At 39.3% G+C, this 15933-nt stretch overlaps 1 protein-coding gene across 1 annotated transcript in view; it reads left to right on the forward strand.

Annotated features, from left to right (window-relative positions):
• KCNMB2 (potassium calcium-activated channel subfamily M regulatory beta subunit 2) overlaps nucleotides 1–14531 on the forward strand; it is a 34619-nt gene extending 20088 nt beyond the window's left edge. Inside the window, exon 4 of the mRNA XM_008142316.3 lies at nucleotides 14247–14531. Coding sequence (XP_008140538.1) covers nucleotides 14247–14531 — 285 coding nt within the window. The remainder of the gene's footprint in view (nucleotides 1–14246) is intronic.
• Nucleotides 14532–15933: the final 1402 nt, after the last annotated feature.

Raw genomic sequence — 15933 nt, forward strand, 5'->3', positions numbered from 1 at the left:
TGTTTGTGGTAGCCACAAACAATACCAGTCCTCGCCGTGTTCTGCAAATCTTTAAAGCCCAGCTCTCCCACATAGCGTGTGTTTTTCAACATCTTCCCTCAAGTCAGATTTCTAAATCAAAGCTGACCCTTAACAACGAAGGCCTATAAAACTCTCACATCTTCGTGGAATTGGAAATTGGCCAAAGTTAAATAAGCATGAAAAAAGTGGGACGTCGTTCCATTTCCTCGTTTTGACATTTTATCACTACAGCCCTGTGAATGCATAAACACGGCTATAAACAGGAATTGGACCTACCATAGAAAGTCTCAGTTAAAAATTTAGGACCAGTATCTTGTCTGCTGTCAGCATGGTAGTAGGTCATTTGTTTGTTGTTTGCCCCATTACCTTGTTTTTTACTGTGAATTACAGCACACATGTAGAAACATGCAAGAAGTGAAAGTATACAGCTCAAGCATTTATCACAGAGATCCCCATGTAACTACCACAAGGGTAAAGAAACAAAACATTCCTGCACCACAAAAACACCCTCATGCCTCCTCCCAATAACTATCGACTCTGCCCCCTGCCAAAGATAACTGCTGTCCTGATATTATGGCAATTACTTTCTTTTTTTTTTTTTTTTTTTTTGTAGTTTTATCACCTAAGTATATATCCCTACACACTGTACTTTAGTTTTGCCTGGTTTCTAAACATAATGTAAATTGAATCATACAGAATATTTCTCTTTGTACCTGGCCTCCTTCACATAACACTATGTTTGTTAGAGTCATTCCATTTGGTGGTAGTTCATTCACTTTTACTAAAGTATTATAGCCCATGGTATGAACATGCCAATTTATTTACTCATTCTACTGTTGATGGAAATTTTGAGTTTTCTACAGTTTGGGACCAATACTAATAATTCAGCCAGGCATATTCTCATATATGTCTCTTGGTGCACAAGCACACACATTTCTGTCAGGTGTAAACCTGGGAATGGAATATCCAGATCATAGAGTATACTTATCTTAGTTTAGGAGATAATGCCAAATGGTTTTCCGAAGTGCCTCTCACCAACCCTATGGGTATGAGAGTGTTTATTGCTCCAATTCCTCACCAACACTTGGTATCATTTGTCATTTTAATTTTAGCTAATATGGCAATATTTCCTTTGGTTCTCAGGACTCAAGTGTCTTTTCATTTACTTACTGGCCATTTGGATATCCTCTTTTGTACAATATCTGTTCAAACCCCTGGTCCATTTTTCTATTGGAGTGTTTCTTCTTCACATTCATTCTAGAAATTCTTTAAATCTAGATATTACCTCCATTGGTTAATATGTCTTGCAAATATCTTCTCCCATTATGTGGCCTTCTCACTCTCTTAATGATGTCTTTGAAAGAAGGAAGTTTATCATTTTAATACAGCCAAATGTTATATTTTTCGGTGTGTTATTTTTGTGCATGTGAGCATCCTATTTAAAGTGTCTACCTACCCTGAGGTCATGAAGTCATTCTCCTAAGTTATCTTCTAGAAGCATATGGTTTCTCTTTTCACACTTAGAGTACGATTAGCCTGAAATTGATACTTATGTAGAAGTCAAGTTTCTGGGTTTCTTTCTTTCTTTTCTTTTTCTTTTTTTTTTTTTAATGAGCATCCATATGCCCAAATCCATTATTGAAAAGATCACCCTTTCCTTACCCGATTATTTTTATAATCCCATTTCCCCTTCTATTTTCTTGAAAGTTATCTGTTCTATTGTTATTAATTTAGTGTTTAGCCTACAAATTACAACTTGCAATCCTGACTAATCAAGAACAATAAAAAATTTCATTCACTGAGGATAAAATTCTAAGTTTGTCGTTATTTTGTTTCTGCATGTTGAAAACATGCCATTCTCTTTTGGTGAGCATTTTTACTATTTAGAAATCAGCTTTAAGCTAGTTACTGCTTCTTTGAAGGTAATCTTCATCTATTTTAAAGATTATTTTCTTTGGTTTCTGAAATTTAACTATTATTTGCCGAAGTGCACATTTATTTTTATTTAGCTTACTTAGTGTTCTCAGGGTTTCTCTCCCTGTTCCTTGAGGTTCTTTGTCAATTTTAGATAGTTTTTCGTCATTATCACATCAAATACTATCTCTGCTCTCATTCTCTCCCATTTCTTCTGCTTAAAATCCAAATTGACCATATGTTAGGTTTTCTCAATGTATCCTCTGTGTGTTTTATTCTCTTTATTTATTTTCCCTCTTTTTGTCTCTCTGAGCTTCATTCTGGATATTGACCTATCTTCTAATTTGTACTTCTTTCCTCAGCTCTGATTAATCTACTGTTAAATCCATCCTTTGAGTTCTTAATTTCTCTTACAGTAATTTTCATGCATAAAACACCCATTTGGGTCTTATTTTATAATTTTTACTTTTCTGTAATATTCTAATTCTTGTATTTTAAATCCTTTGACATAAAAAAGTAAATTGTAGTTATTTTAAAGTTTATTTTGATGATTTCAATATCTGAAGCCCCTATGTGCCTATTCTTTTCTCTTGGGATATTTTTTTTCCATGTTGTATAATGTCTGGTTAATATTTATTAGGTTTCAGACATCATATTTTAAATTATTATAATAATAATTTAATCCTAGAATGATGTCATATTTTCCAAAACTTATTTCCATTTTCCTCTGCCAGGCCCTGAGGATATTAGCCATTAATGACCATCTCATTCTGACTTCATAAGTTGAGACATTCAAGTCTGAACTGAAGTCCTGTGAGGACCTGTTTGCTTCAGGTTTACCATTACTCCTATGATGCAGCCCTTAAGAGTCCCAACACAAAGTAAATGAGGGGACGTCATCAGGGGCCCCACTTGATAGGCCCTCACTCTGCAAGGTTGTCAGAAATATCATTCACCCTCCAGGCTCTCAGCCCTCTCCTGGAATCAGCAGATGCTCCCAGGGAAAAGGTGGCATCAAACACTGACTCCCCTCCCTGGCCTGGTAGTTTTTCACTCTCTGAATAGCTGTCCTCTTCCCTTAATCAGAACTATAGCCCAGCCAGCATGGCTCAGTGATTGAGCATCAACCTATAAACCTGGAGGTCATGGTTGAATTCCTGGGTTATGGGCTCGATCACCAGTGTGAGACGTGCAGGAGGCAGCCAATCAATGATTCTCTCTCATCATTGATGTTTCTATCTTACTCTCCCTCTCCCTTTCTCTCTAAAATAAATAAAAATGTATTTTAAAAAATCAGAAATATATGCATTGAAAATACAGTTATCTGCATGTCAGCAGGCCATTAGACCATGATCTTAGTCCAGCATGAAAAATATTCAAGATATTTCTGGGAGTGGGGGGTTAAAATACTCTTTATGTGGATCTTTCCTTCCTATTACCCTTCCCCAAGCTCACTAAAAATAATAGCTTTCCCCCTAGTTACCAAAAAAAAATGGTATTTTTATCCAGATACATAAGGCACTGCTGACAATGTTTGATTTGAGACAACAGGAGGCATCGGACATCAAGCAAGCAAGCTGTCGGTATCTTTGTAGAAAATATCCAAAGGATTTTATTTTTAAATTTTTACACTCTCTCATATATCCCTTTTCCTTAGCCTGCAAACACAGTGCCCAGCCTCTCGTCAACATTACAGCTAAAGCTGCTTAAGCTGATACGCTGGCTCCTCTTGTGGAGCAATTACCTGCTTAACAGTCTCTGGGAGCTACAAGTGGGCTCAAGGCCCTGGCTCCCCTGGTCACAAGGTGCCACTGGAATCTTAAACGGTGGCTAAGTGTTAATTCACTACGGTTGTTGAATTTCTCAGTGCTTTGGGAGTTTAAACATTTCTACCCACCAGGGATTCTTAAAACATACCCATCTGGTTTGAGAGTAAATTTACAGTGAATTTTGGTACAAAACAAGAAAATATAACCATTTTTTTGGTATGTGGCATAATACCATATATATATGGTATTTTATCTATCATGGAGAAGATAGCTGTTTTTGGTGGAGAATAAGTTCCATAAATTAGCCAGTTATTTACCACTCCAAACTCAGTGTCACCCCTCACTTTGTCACCCATTCTGAAGCCTTCTGGGCTAAATCCTGAGAATATTCATATCTAGAACAGGGTTTCTCAACCTCAACACTATTGCCATTTGGGGTGGAATAAATCTTTGTTTTCTGTGAAGGTGAGTGGGGGGCTTGTCCTGTATGTTGCAGGATGTTTAGCAGCATCCCTTGCCTCTAACTACTAGATCCCTAGCCTCCTCCTCCCTCCATTTATGGTAACTAAAAATGTATCCACACAGTTCTGAAACACTGCTCTTGATTTTATTTCACTTTGAGCTTGGATTCTGTGAGATTCTGGAATCCTAAGCAAACCTTGTACCCATTGAGTTCCTCTGTACAGCATTAGTAAGGTAAGGGGAGAAGGGAAGAAAATTAAGTGGAGTTGAGAATCTAAATGTGAAAAAACAGGGACCCAACATTTATTAAGTTTCCACTATGAATCTGAGCCCAGCACCATGCTAAGAACTTTATAAAAATTATCTCATTTAATCCTGACTAAATCCCTACTTCTAAAGATGTTATCAGGAGCTCAAAAAGTGCCAGGTGCAGTATAGTACTCAATATTTTACATGAAGCTCGCTTATTTAATTTCAGCAGAAATCCCATGTATTAAGCACCACTAATACCTCCACTTCACAATAATGAAGCTGAGCTCGGAAAATGAAATAATTTTCCCAAAGTCACACATTCACTAACTAGGTCTGAATTAAAAATCTAAGTCTCTTTACCTCATCATACTATCTCTTAAAGAGAAAATATTAGAGCATTCTCTTGAGAAAGGAAAGATAAGAGTTCTGAAAAATCCAAATTCCTTGAAATATTTATCTTTCTGAATGGCATATTTTAGTGAACAGCTGAAACTTCATGCCATTCCATCATATCTTAGAGGTACATGAGCAAAGGATAGAATTATCTGTGATCCATAGGGAAGGTCAGGGGTGTATATTTAGTACCAGTTTACAGAGGGTGGATATTAAACAGATGTAAGTGCAACCTGATAGGGGGGAGGGGAGAAAGCCTGCTGGAAATTTGACATATGACATCCTCAAAGCTAGCACCTTAATTTTAGGGATATTTATTAGACATTTGCTGAAACTGCAATGGACCAAAGATTCAGAAATGCTTTGGTTATTAATGGAGTTCAGTCACTGCTCACCAAAACTGAATTCTGGAACAGCTAAGTGTACCTTTATGCATAAATGAAAGGAGGAATGTGCCTGAAGGAGGCTCATACTGAGCATCAAGAAGAGAAGCATGGAGAAAGAACCTACTCCTTTCCAATTTCCAAGAAAGGGGAACCTGGTGAAGGGCAAGGTCAGTTTACCTGTCTGACTTACTCTCAGCCTAATTGGAGACGTCATGGGTCTGGGAGCTCCATGGGTTAATGCTCTGGGAATTGACTAATCCCAAGGCTCTACACAGCTTCTGTTTCGTCAGTGGATTTCCTGGGTCTCTTAAGTATCTTCTCCAAGCAGAAATGCTGTCATAAATTTGAAAGCACAAAAAGGAAAAACCTCTCTCGGGAGGAACCTGTCTCGATACTGAAAGAAACAGGTACATAGCAGAGTGTGAATCCTACCTTCCTCCCATCTACCAAACATTTCACGCAGTCCTGCTTGTCAAAAATCAAGCAGACACTAGAAGTACAAACTAACAAGTGTAAACTAAATTTTGCAGGATTCACTTTCTTACAGAGTAGGAAGTCTTAAAAGAAAAAGAACATAGGGTCCCAATTTACCCTCTCAGCTCCTCTGTCCATCACTAATATTCAAAAAACTTAAAAGACCGAAATGTGCTGGGAAGCCAGAGCAGCCCAAGGCCGCCAGCTGGTGACCTCTGTCTACGTTCTTTGAATGTAGGGATGATTTTTTTCCTCTGGCACAGAACACAAATCCTGACACATCGTACATGCTTAATAAACATGTGCACAATATTTGTTGTTTGAGGACACTAGAAAAAGTTCCATCTGACTTTGGAACCAAGAAAATATTTTCTTAAATTGATTTTAGAAGAGAGAGAGAGGGAGAGAGGAATATCAATGTGAGAGAGAAAATAGATTGGCTGCCTCCTATACACACCCTGACCAGGAAATCACACCCACAACCTAGGGATGTGTCCTGACTGGGAATCAAACCCACAACCTTCAGGAGCATGTGACAACGCTCCAACCAACTGAACCACACGGGCCAGGGCAAGAACCAAGAATATTTATGTTTCACATGAGCAATGTTTTTATTTTTGTTTTCTTTTTTTTTTTTACTGTTTTTTTTATATATATATTTTATTGACTCTCTACAGAGAGGAAAGGAGAGGGAGAGAGAGCTAGAAACACTGAAGGGAAACATCAATCAGTTGCCTCCTGCACACTCCCCACTAGGGATGTGCCTGCAACCAAGGCACATGCCCCGGACCAGAATCGAACCTGGGACCCTTGAGTCCACAGGCCGACGCTCCATCCACCGAGCCAAACCATTCAGGGCTTGTTTTCATTTTTATCTCATAGATATGGTGGACTAGAATGTCCTGGCTACTAAAGAGTTCTCAGAGCAAATTTGTGGCCCGCCTCTGTGAAAGGGTAAACTCTTTACTGAAAGCCTTTTTAACCTCATTCCTGGTGACATTTATTTCATCCGCCACCTTTCCTTGTTTGTGTACTTTTCCGGTTTCCTTTTAATTGATCTACCTTATATTATTTATGTCTTTTATAATCCTCACCTGAGGATATGTTTTTATTCATTTAGAGAGAGAGGAAGGAAGAGAGAGAGAGAGACATTGATGTGAGAGAGAAACATCAATCAGTTGCCTGTCATAAGTGCCCAGACCAGGGATCCAACACAAAACCTAGGTATGTGTCCTGACCTGGAATCAAATCTGCAATCTCTCTGGTGTGCAGGACAATGCCCAACCAACTGAGCCACCAGCCAGGGCATGTTTATGTTTTTGATACCTATGCCTAGCACACCCCCTGGCACATTGGAGACAATAGTGATTGGATTTTATTAACATCTAACCCTTCTGAAATAACACACCCTTCTTTTTATAAAAGAACAAGCCCGAACTGGGAGGAACCAAGATGGCGGCATAGTTAAACAACTAATCTGCTGCCTCACACAACAATTTCAAAAACACAACTAAAAGACAAAAACGTCTACCACCCAGAACCACGGGAAAGCTGGCTGAGTGGAAGATTTACAGCTGAGAAGAGAAAGGAGCACAATCGCTGAAAAGCTGAGGTACGGAGGCACGCGAATCGGGCCGGCGGCGGGCGGCTGGGTGCGCGGCTTTTCTTCAACCCGCAGGGAGACAAGCTCCCGATCACTCTGAAATCCAGTTTCTGGGGACACTCGGGGGACCCAGACACCTACGGGGAGAAGCTGGACTCTCGGCCATCGGGTCGGAAAGTGAGAGTGACTTTTTTGCAGAGGTGCGCCCAGCAATCATTGTTTACTGCGCTGGAGCGCGGGGCGCAGGGACTTGGAAACGGGAAAGGCAGAGACCGCTGACGGCAGCCATTGCCGTTGGCCACGCCCCAGCCTAGTGACGCCCTGAGACCCCGCCCCGCCCTGAGGCCCCGCCCCGCACATTCTACAAACCCGCCCAGGCTCCACACAGCGGCTTTTGCATATAAATGGCCTGTTCTGTGGCAGCTTAACCAACTACAGCTCCAGACTGCTCCAAAACCGCCCAAGCAAAGGAGGAGAAAACTAGCCCTTGCTGTAGCTCCTGCTGGGGAACACACAGTACACAAGGGTACACCAAGAGGGTCCACCTCAAGTAACTGGGAGGCTGACCCGTTGAACCAATAGGACACCTAGTAGACAAAACTACCCTACCAACTCAGGGAAGCAGAGAATATGAGAAGGCAAGGAAACAGATCACAAACCAAAGAAATGGAGGAGAATAAGCGACTGGACATAGAGTTCAAAACCACGGTTATAAGGTTTTTCAAAAATTTCATGGAAAAGGCCGATAAATTCAATGAGACCCTTGAGGATATGAAAAAGGACCAACTAGAAATTAAACATACACTGACTGAGATAAAAAATATTATACAGAGACCCAAAAGCAGACTAGAGGATTGCAAGAATCAACTCAGAGATTTGGAATACAAAGAGGCCAAGGACACTCCTCCAGAGAAGCATGAAGAGAAGAGAATTCAGAAAGTTGAAGATAGTGTAAGAAGTCTCTGGGACAACTTCAAGCGAACCAACATCAGAATTATGGGGGTACCAGAAGAAGAGAGAGAGCAAGATGCTGAAAACCTATTTGAAGAAATAATGAACGAAAACTTCCCCCACCTGATGAAAGAAATAGACTTACGAGTCCAGGAAGCGCACAGAACCCCAAACAAAAGGGATCCAAAGAGGACCACACCAAGACACATCATAATTAAAATGCCAAGAGCAAAAGACAAAGAGAGAATCTTACGAGCAGCAAGAGAAAAACAGTTAGTTACCTACAAGGGAGCTCCCATACGATTATCAGCTAATTTCTCAACAGAAACCATGCAGGCCAGACGGGAGTGGCAAGAAATATTCAAAGTGATGAATAGCAGGAACCTACAACCAAGACTACTCTACCCAGCAAAGCTATCATTCAGAATTGAAGGGCAGATAAAGAGCTTCACAGATAAGAAAAAGCTAAAGGAGTTCATCACCACCAAACCAGCATTATATGAAATGCTGAAAGGTATTCTTTAAAAAGAGGAAAAAGAAAGATAAAAATTATGAACAACAAATACATATCTATCAACAAGTGAATCTAAAAGTCAAGTGAATTAAAAATCTGAGGAACAGAATAAACTGGTGAACTTAATAGAATCAGAGGCACAGAATGGGAGTGGATTGATAATTCTCAGGGGGAAAGGGGTGTCTGTGTGGGGAGTATGGGAAGAGACTAGACAAAAATCATACACCTATGGAGAAGGACAACGCGGGGGGAGGTAAGGGAAGAGGGGGGGTAGGAACTGGGTGGTGGGGAGATATGTGGGGAAAAAGGAGAAACAATTGTAATCTGAACAATAAAGATTCATTAAATAAATAAATAAATAAATAAAATTGCAACTGTCAAAAAAAAAAAAAAAAAAAAAAAAGAACAAGCCCTTCCCCTGAGATGATCCTAAGAATTGATAGTTCCCTTCCTACCATCAGATGGAAAAGGAGGCTGACAGGTGAGGTTATTCAGCCAAACACCCCCTCCGCCTGGCCCCCACTCCTCCCCACGTCCTTTACTTTCAGGTGAAGGCCTGTCACTTTGGGCTTCACACAGGCCTACAAAGAATGTATAAGCAAAGCTCAAGAGGTAGTTTCTCAAAACTTCTATCATGAAACTAAAAATAACTCTACTGGTGTAAAAGATTCTAGAAATGAGCCCAAGAAAAAAATGTTCAGTGACTTTCCGAAGAACTGGGGAGAAGATGCACTTGCTGGACCTTTGTTGCCATGTCGGGAAAGGACAGTCAGGGGTAGGTGACAGGAGCCAGGTGTCCTCATCTGGGAGAGGAAAGGTCATGTTGTGGGGCCATCTCTGTGGTTTTCAATACTAAAGAGAATTTAAGGGATTGGGAAAGCAGAAAGGTTTATTAACAAAATTCAGGATGAAGAGAGATGTGGGACTAAATCTTCTGCCGAATGGCTGCCTCAGAGATTTGCTAGGTCTATATATTTATATGTTAAAGCACAAAAGAATAACCTATAGCCATGGTAAAAAAAAAAAAATATATATATATATATATATATATACATACTAGAGGCCAGGTTCACGAATTCATGCATGGGTGGGGTCCAGCAGCCGGCCCTGATGGGGATTGATCAGCCAGGTGACAGGGGGGAGGGGCCATGGGTGGTTGGCCAGCTGGCCCCGCCCCTGATCACCCCCCCATTGGGGATGGGGACAGCCAGGGGGTGGGGGAGAGGGGTCGCTTGGCTTTTATATATATAGATTTGGATTAGTACTTATGTGTCTTGTGTATATAAAATTATTATTCATATGTTGCTTGGTATTATATATCACACAGAGTCTGAAAATTAATCTTTCTTATCCCACACCTCCCACTAAAAATATAAAAGGATCTAAAATGGCAGGATTTTGCCCTAGCCAGTTTGACTCAGTGGATAGAACATTGACCTGCTTACTGAAGGGTCCCAGGTTTGATTCTGGTCAAGGACACATGTCAGGGTTTCGGGCTCTCTCCCCAGCAGGAGTTGTGCCATTGATTTTCTCTCGTCATTTATGTTTCTATCTCTCCATCTCCCTTTCTTCCCGAAATCAATAAATATATATAATACAATAAAAATGCCAAAATTTTTATCTTTTTAGTCTACTTACATTTTTCCAGCTAAGTATAGATCACTCCGTACAGTTTCCATTTGTTAAAAAAATGCATTCTATGTAATCTAACCAAGCACATCAAATTATCCTTGAAACATATGATGAATCATAAGATCACTAAATCTTCACCACAATTTCATATCAGCCTCAGAAACATACACATGGCTATAGTTTGAGCCACAGAAACAGAAATCTAGAATTCGAATACTATATATGACTCAGCATAATGTCAAATCTCCTCAGACACAAAAACAAGGAATATGAGACAAAAGCCATCCAACAGGACTGCTCCTGTAAAACCATATAACTAGGAGTTTTGCCCTCCTTCAAGTTTTCATCGTTTAATATGTGCACTTGGTTAAAGACTTGAGAGGTCACATGGAGACTGTGATATTCCAATAAGAAAATACATTAGGGAAAATTCAATGAGGCTTTTAATCTTCAGCATTTAATCTTCACACAAACCCTGCCAGGAAGGCTCTATAAAGAAGTTGATTCTGAGGAGCCAAGTAGCTCACTTATAAAAACACAGTACCCAGATCTCTTGAACACAAGTCAGGGAGGGGCTCGTCAGACCACATGGTGTGTTCATTTTCACAACAGAGATCTGAGCAATAAGAAAAGTAAAGGAATGACTGGGGTAGAGTTTTCAGGGATCAGTAACAGACTTAGTGGGAGCTGATTTATGTGTGTTAAAAGGTGGCAGGTGGCAAGGTTAGAAAAGTTAAAAACACCCGGGCAAAGGAATCATTGTTCCACCAGCAATGTGGAGCTGCACTTGTATGTACCACTGGCCCCAGGACCCAAGTCCAATCAGGTATGGAATATGCCTCGTCTGGCCACTCCAAATGTGTACATTTGAGACCCTGATGGCTTGAAACTATAATAAGCAGCCTCTAAATTATGACCTTGCTATAGATGGTCTCAAAAGTAATTTATATCCCATTTTATTTGGAAGAATCCTATCTAGTGCCAGAATTATTGTCATTTGGCTGACAAACGCTTCTTGAAAAATATTTTAAAGCCTCATCAATTCATGAGAGCATAAGAAAAGAAAAACCTCCATTTTTAATGGAATGCCATTTTTATTGAGATCCTTTCAATAACTTAGTAATCTTAGCCACTGAATCTACTACTATAAACAGTCTTGGCACAAAAATATACAGAAGCCGGATGCATTCAGAATCGAAATCCACTCTCTTTGAATTCAACCACAAATGGCTTGTCTGTGATTTTTCTTTTTAATATTTTGCTTCCAGAAACATTTTTAAAATTTTTAAAGGCATGATGGCTGCATTGAAGAAGGAAAAAAAATGTATCTGTTTATTACCTTAAATCTTTTTGATCCAGAATGCATCCTGCTGGTAGAAAATTTGCTTCATGGTAGTTATAGGCAAATTTTCGTACTAAATTACAACTCACTGAGAAACTGTGCTTTCCTGGAGATACTTTCAGACCTTTAATGTTGTGCTAGTACCAGCTTCTGCTGTGCTCACATTTATGAGTATACTCACATTTATTCTTAGCCGATTAGACTTGAAGCTGCCAACCAGCTCTTGTTATGAAAACATTACTTTAAGCCTGGTTTACGATAAAAGCCAGCATGTTCATCCTCCATTCTTAACTAATCGAAGAATTTTCCTGCTGTCAAATAATCCAATGATTATAGCACAGCTTGGCTAACAAAGCAAGATACCACTGTAGCCACTAATAACATCAGAGGAAAGAGTGAGTCAAACATACTCCACTAGCAAAAGGCACTCCATTTATTTTATAGTTGTTTCCTGTGAAATCTACAAGTCTAAATGGTGCAGTTCCAGGATCCTACCTGAAGCTCCCCTGGGCGTACCTCAGTGTTCTCCAGCAGCCCACCTCATCCGTGTGTCTCAGAGTCACGTGAGTTGTGCACTGCACAACCCCAGGAGTGTCGGTCACATTGCAAAAGTCATAGATGTGATTATTTATAACAATTAATAAATTGGTAAAGAACAGTAAAATGGGTGAGGTGTTTTTTTTGTTGTTGTCGTTTTCATAAAATCAGTATTATGACAGTTTTTCAACAGAAAAATAACAATTTTGAAGAGAGGGCATGGTTTGCTAAAACACTGGATTAGCTGTGATCTTGTCAGAAACCAATTTAATTCAGATAAATCAATTAAATTAATAATTTGATAATGAGTATAACAAGAGACAGGGATTTCTTTTTCTTATTGGGATATATCTTACCATGGGGAGGGTAAAGAGTTAACCAAGGATTCACACATCTCCCAGAAAAATGACTTAAATCACTTTTTTCTTAGCTTTTTAAAAAGTTAGATTCGTTGTTATGAGTTTTGTCACTGCCCATTTACCAACCCAGGAAAGAGGATCACAGAGATTTCATCTCCTCAGAGACTGCTTTATAATTAGGAAAATGTGTTCAAAAATACATCCAATAAATTATAATTTAAAAAAACTACAAAGATTATTACGCCATCTGTATTCAGAGACGAGAGAGGAAAAAGAGAAAGGAGGACAAGAAGAGGGAATGGAGAGGAAAATTAAAGCAAGGTAAGGGGAGTGGCAGGCAGGGAAGGAAAAGAGAAGCAAAGAAAGAATCAAATCAAACATCTAAGTGTATAGAAAGGAAGAAAGGAGAGACATATAGTACAAGAGATATAGTAAGAAAGAGAGAAGGGGACAGTTCAAAGGAAAGATACTGCAAGTTCTCAGGTGGGTGCTGGTTGAAGAGTAAACTGATTTGGTACTGTTTTAATTTTTCTAGGTTTATGGGGAAAATTACTTTATAATGCTAACTGGGCATAAAACATTCATCAGAGCTCTTTATTCAATATTCCTACACTTTCTGATATTCTTTGTCAGCAATTCACCAGGGGTATAACTGTTGGGTGTTTGTTTTTTAACTATAGTAGTAAGGTGAACAAGTTGGCTTGGCTTAATTTAGCCAAAAAGATAAGAGAAACTACTTTCCCTAAGACAGTGGTCGGCAAACTGCAGCTCGCGAGCCACATGCAGCTCTTTGGTCCCTTGAGTGTGGCTCTTCCACAAAATACCACGTGCAGGCGCGCACGTACAGTGCGATTGAAACTTCATGGCCCATGCGCAGAAGTTGGTTTTCGGCTCTCAAAAGAAATTTCAATCATTGTACTGTTGATATTTGGCTCTGTTGACTAAAGAGTTTGCCGACCACTGCCCTAAGAGAACTGGTAGCTTTTGATGTTACACGGACAGCTGTGGCAGACAAAAGACAGAAAGGTTGACATTCTGATCCCATGGAAAAGTGTGTTCATAGGGAATAATTAATACCCACTATGCTTAGCTATGGCAAAAAGAATCCATTGATGTCATCCAGTTTAATCAATATTTAAACTTATATGGGTAAGCTATCAAAGTACATCTTGGGCCGAAACCGGTTTGGCTCAGTGGATAGAGCGTCAGCCTGCGGACTCAAGGGTCCCAGGTTCGATTCCGGTCAAGGGCATGTACCTTGGTTGCGGGCACATCCCCAGTAGGGGGTGTGCAAGAGGCAGCTGATCGATGTTTCTCTCTCATCGATTTTTCTAACTCTCTATCCCTCTCTCTTCCTCTCTGTAAAAAATCAATAAAATATATTTAAAAAAATAATAATAAATATCAAAGTACATCTTGGAAGGATCCTTGAAAACATTGTTTTAATTAATGTGTGCATTCTTAAGGTTTCTGGAGGCACTAGTTTGAATATGAAAAGAGTAACCATCATGGTTATTTCACAGATCACTAAGTTGACCTCAGTATCCTCCTGTACCAGACACAGACGGACACACGGACACACGGACACACACACACACACAGTATCTTCTGGTGACAATTTATCTCATTTTCCACAGTGCTCCTATATACCTAAGTGTGGAAAAAATTTTGAAGAATCCATGTCCCTGGTGAGTGTTGTCATGGAAAACTTCAGGAAGTACCAACACTTTTCCTGCTATTCTGACCCAGAAGGAAACCAGAAGAGTGTCATCCTAACCAAACTCTACAGTTCCAACGTGCTGTTCCACTCACTCTTCTGGCCAACGTGTATGATGGCTGGGGGCGTGGTGATCGTTGCCATGGTGAAGCTCACACAGTACCTCTCCCTGCTCTGTGACAGGATCCAACGGATCAATAGATAAAGGCAAAATGGACGAAATCGTTTTCTTTAAAGCTCAAATACTGTTTTCTTTCATTCTTCACCAAAGAACCTTAAGTTTGTAATGTGCAGTCTATTATGAGTTCCTTAATATATTCTTATACATAGAGCAATAATGCAAAAGCTGTTCTATATGCAAACATGACGTCTTTATTATTCAGGAAAAGAAATACTGTTTTGTGTTGGTTGGTTGTTTTCATAATCTTGTTTCGATGCTGGAACTAGTGCTTCCTTCTCTCATTCCACCAAAATAGGGCTCAGTTATTCATTTGCCAAGGTTTGCGGAGGAATGTAGACAATATCAATGTGATAAGGTCTGTGTTGAAGACATTTCTGCAATATTTTTCATCATTCATTGTTTACTAGAGCTGCAGCCAAAAATGCTGTTTTTCTTTTCCTATTCTGAACTGAGCCCCACAGCAAGTGAAGGGACCAGATTTCCTAAAAGATGTTAATGCATTTTTCCTGTGTTTCTACCATATCACTGTAAAGAAGTGGGGAGACCCAGCCAGCTATTTTTCTGTTATTAGTTTCTATTCATAACTTCAAATTTTCAAACTAATTTCCAAAAAAGAAAGCTGTTTTCTTTCACCAATTCTATAACCATTTCCTGTGACTTAAATAAAAAATGAACAGAGCCCTTTTCCATGTAAGACCCTGCTACTGTGTGAGGGGATGACACTTACATGAATCTCCTTACCTGTGAACTGACTGACTGTGGAATAGATGCTCTTTTCCAATCCAGGAAAGTCTATGTTACTAAGATATTTGTGTGAAAATCTCTCTTCCATTTCAATTGAACTGTTAGATGGTAAAATTAAGATCCTACTTGCTGGTCAAGACTAGTGGACTTATTTCAACGGGTAGATCTATTGTGGCAAATGAACACGTTGGAATATTGCTCTTTGGGAATTTATGTTTAAGTTAATGAGTGTGTAGTTTCTCTCTTTTTAACATGTTTTCCCTATTGGGATTTTAAAGTTGTGTGCGCAGAATATTTGTCTCCTCTACATGTTTTATTTTTCTATTTACAATTGCCTTTTTTGTTGCTAGATTTTATACACAAAATAGACCTTTTTTCCTAACACACACTTGAACTGAATAACAGATTTAAAGAAAGCCTTTGTTCACATTTCCATTTACTTATTGTGGTTGAGGGTAGAGGGAGGGATGAGGGATTGGTTTTAAACAAAAACATTCCATCTTTTATTTAACATCAACATCAAAAAACGAAGACAAACATCTGTCTTTCTCATCTATATTTAAATACCTTTTTGTAATGTAGTTTTCTAGGTGTTACAAAATTTTACAAATCGTATCTGTGAAATGAATGGTGAAACTAATCTGATGAAATGAAAGTATTCTGCAATATTGTAATTCATAGT

This window comes from Eptesicus fuscus, chromosome 3, assembly GCF_027574615.1.
Source record: "Eptesicus fuscus isolate TK198812 chromosome 3, DD_ASM_mEF_20220401, whole genome shotgun sequence".
Classification (NCBI taxonomy): domain Eukaryota; kingdom Metazoa; phylum Chordata; class Mammalia; order Chiroptera; family Vespertilionidae; genus Eptesicus; species Eptesicus fuscus.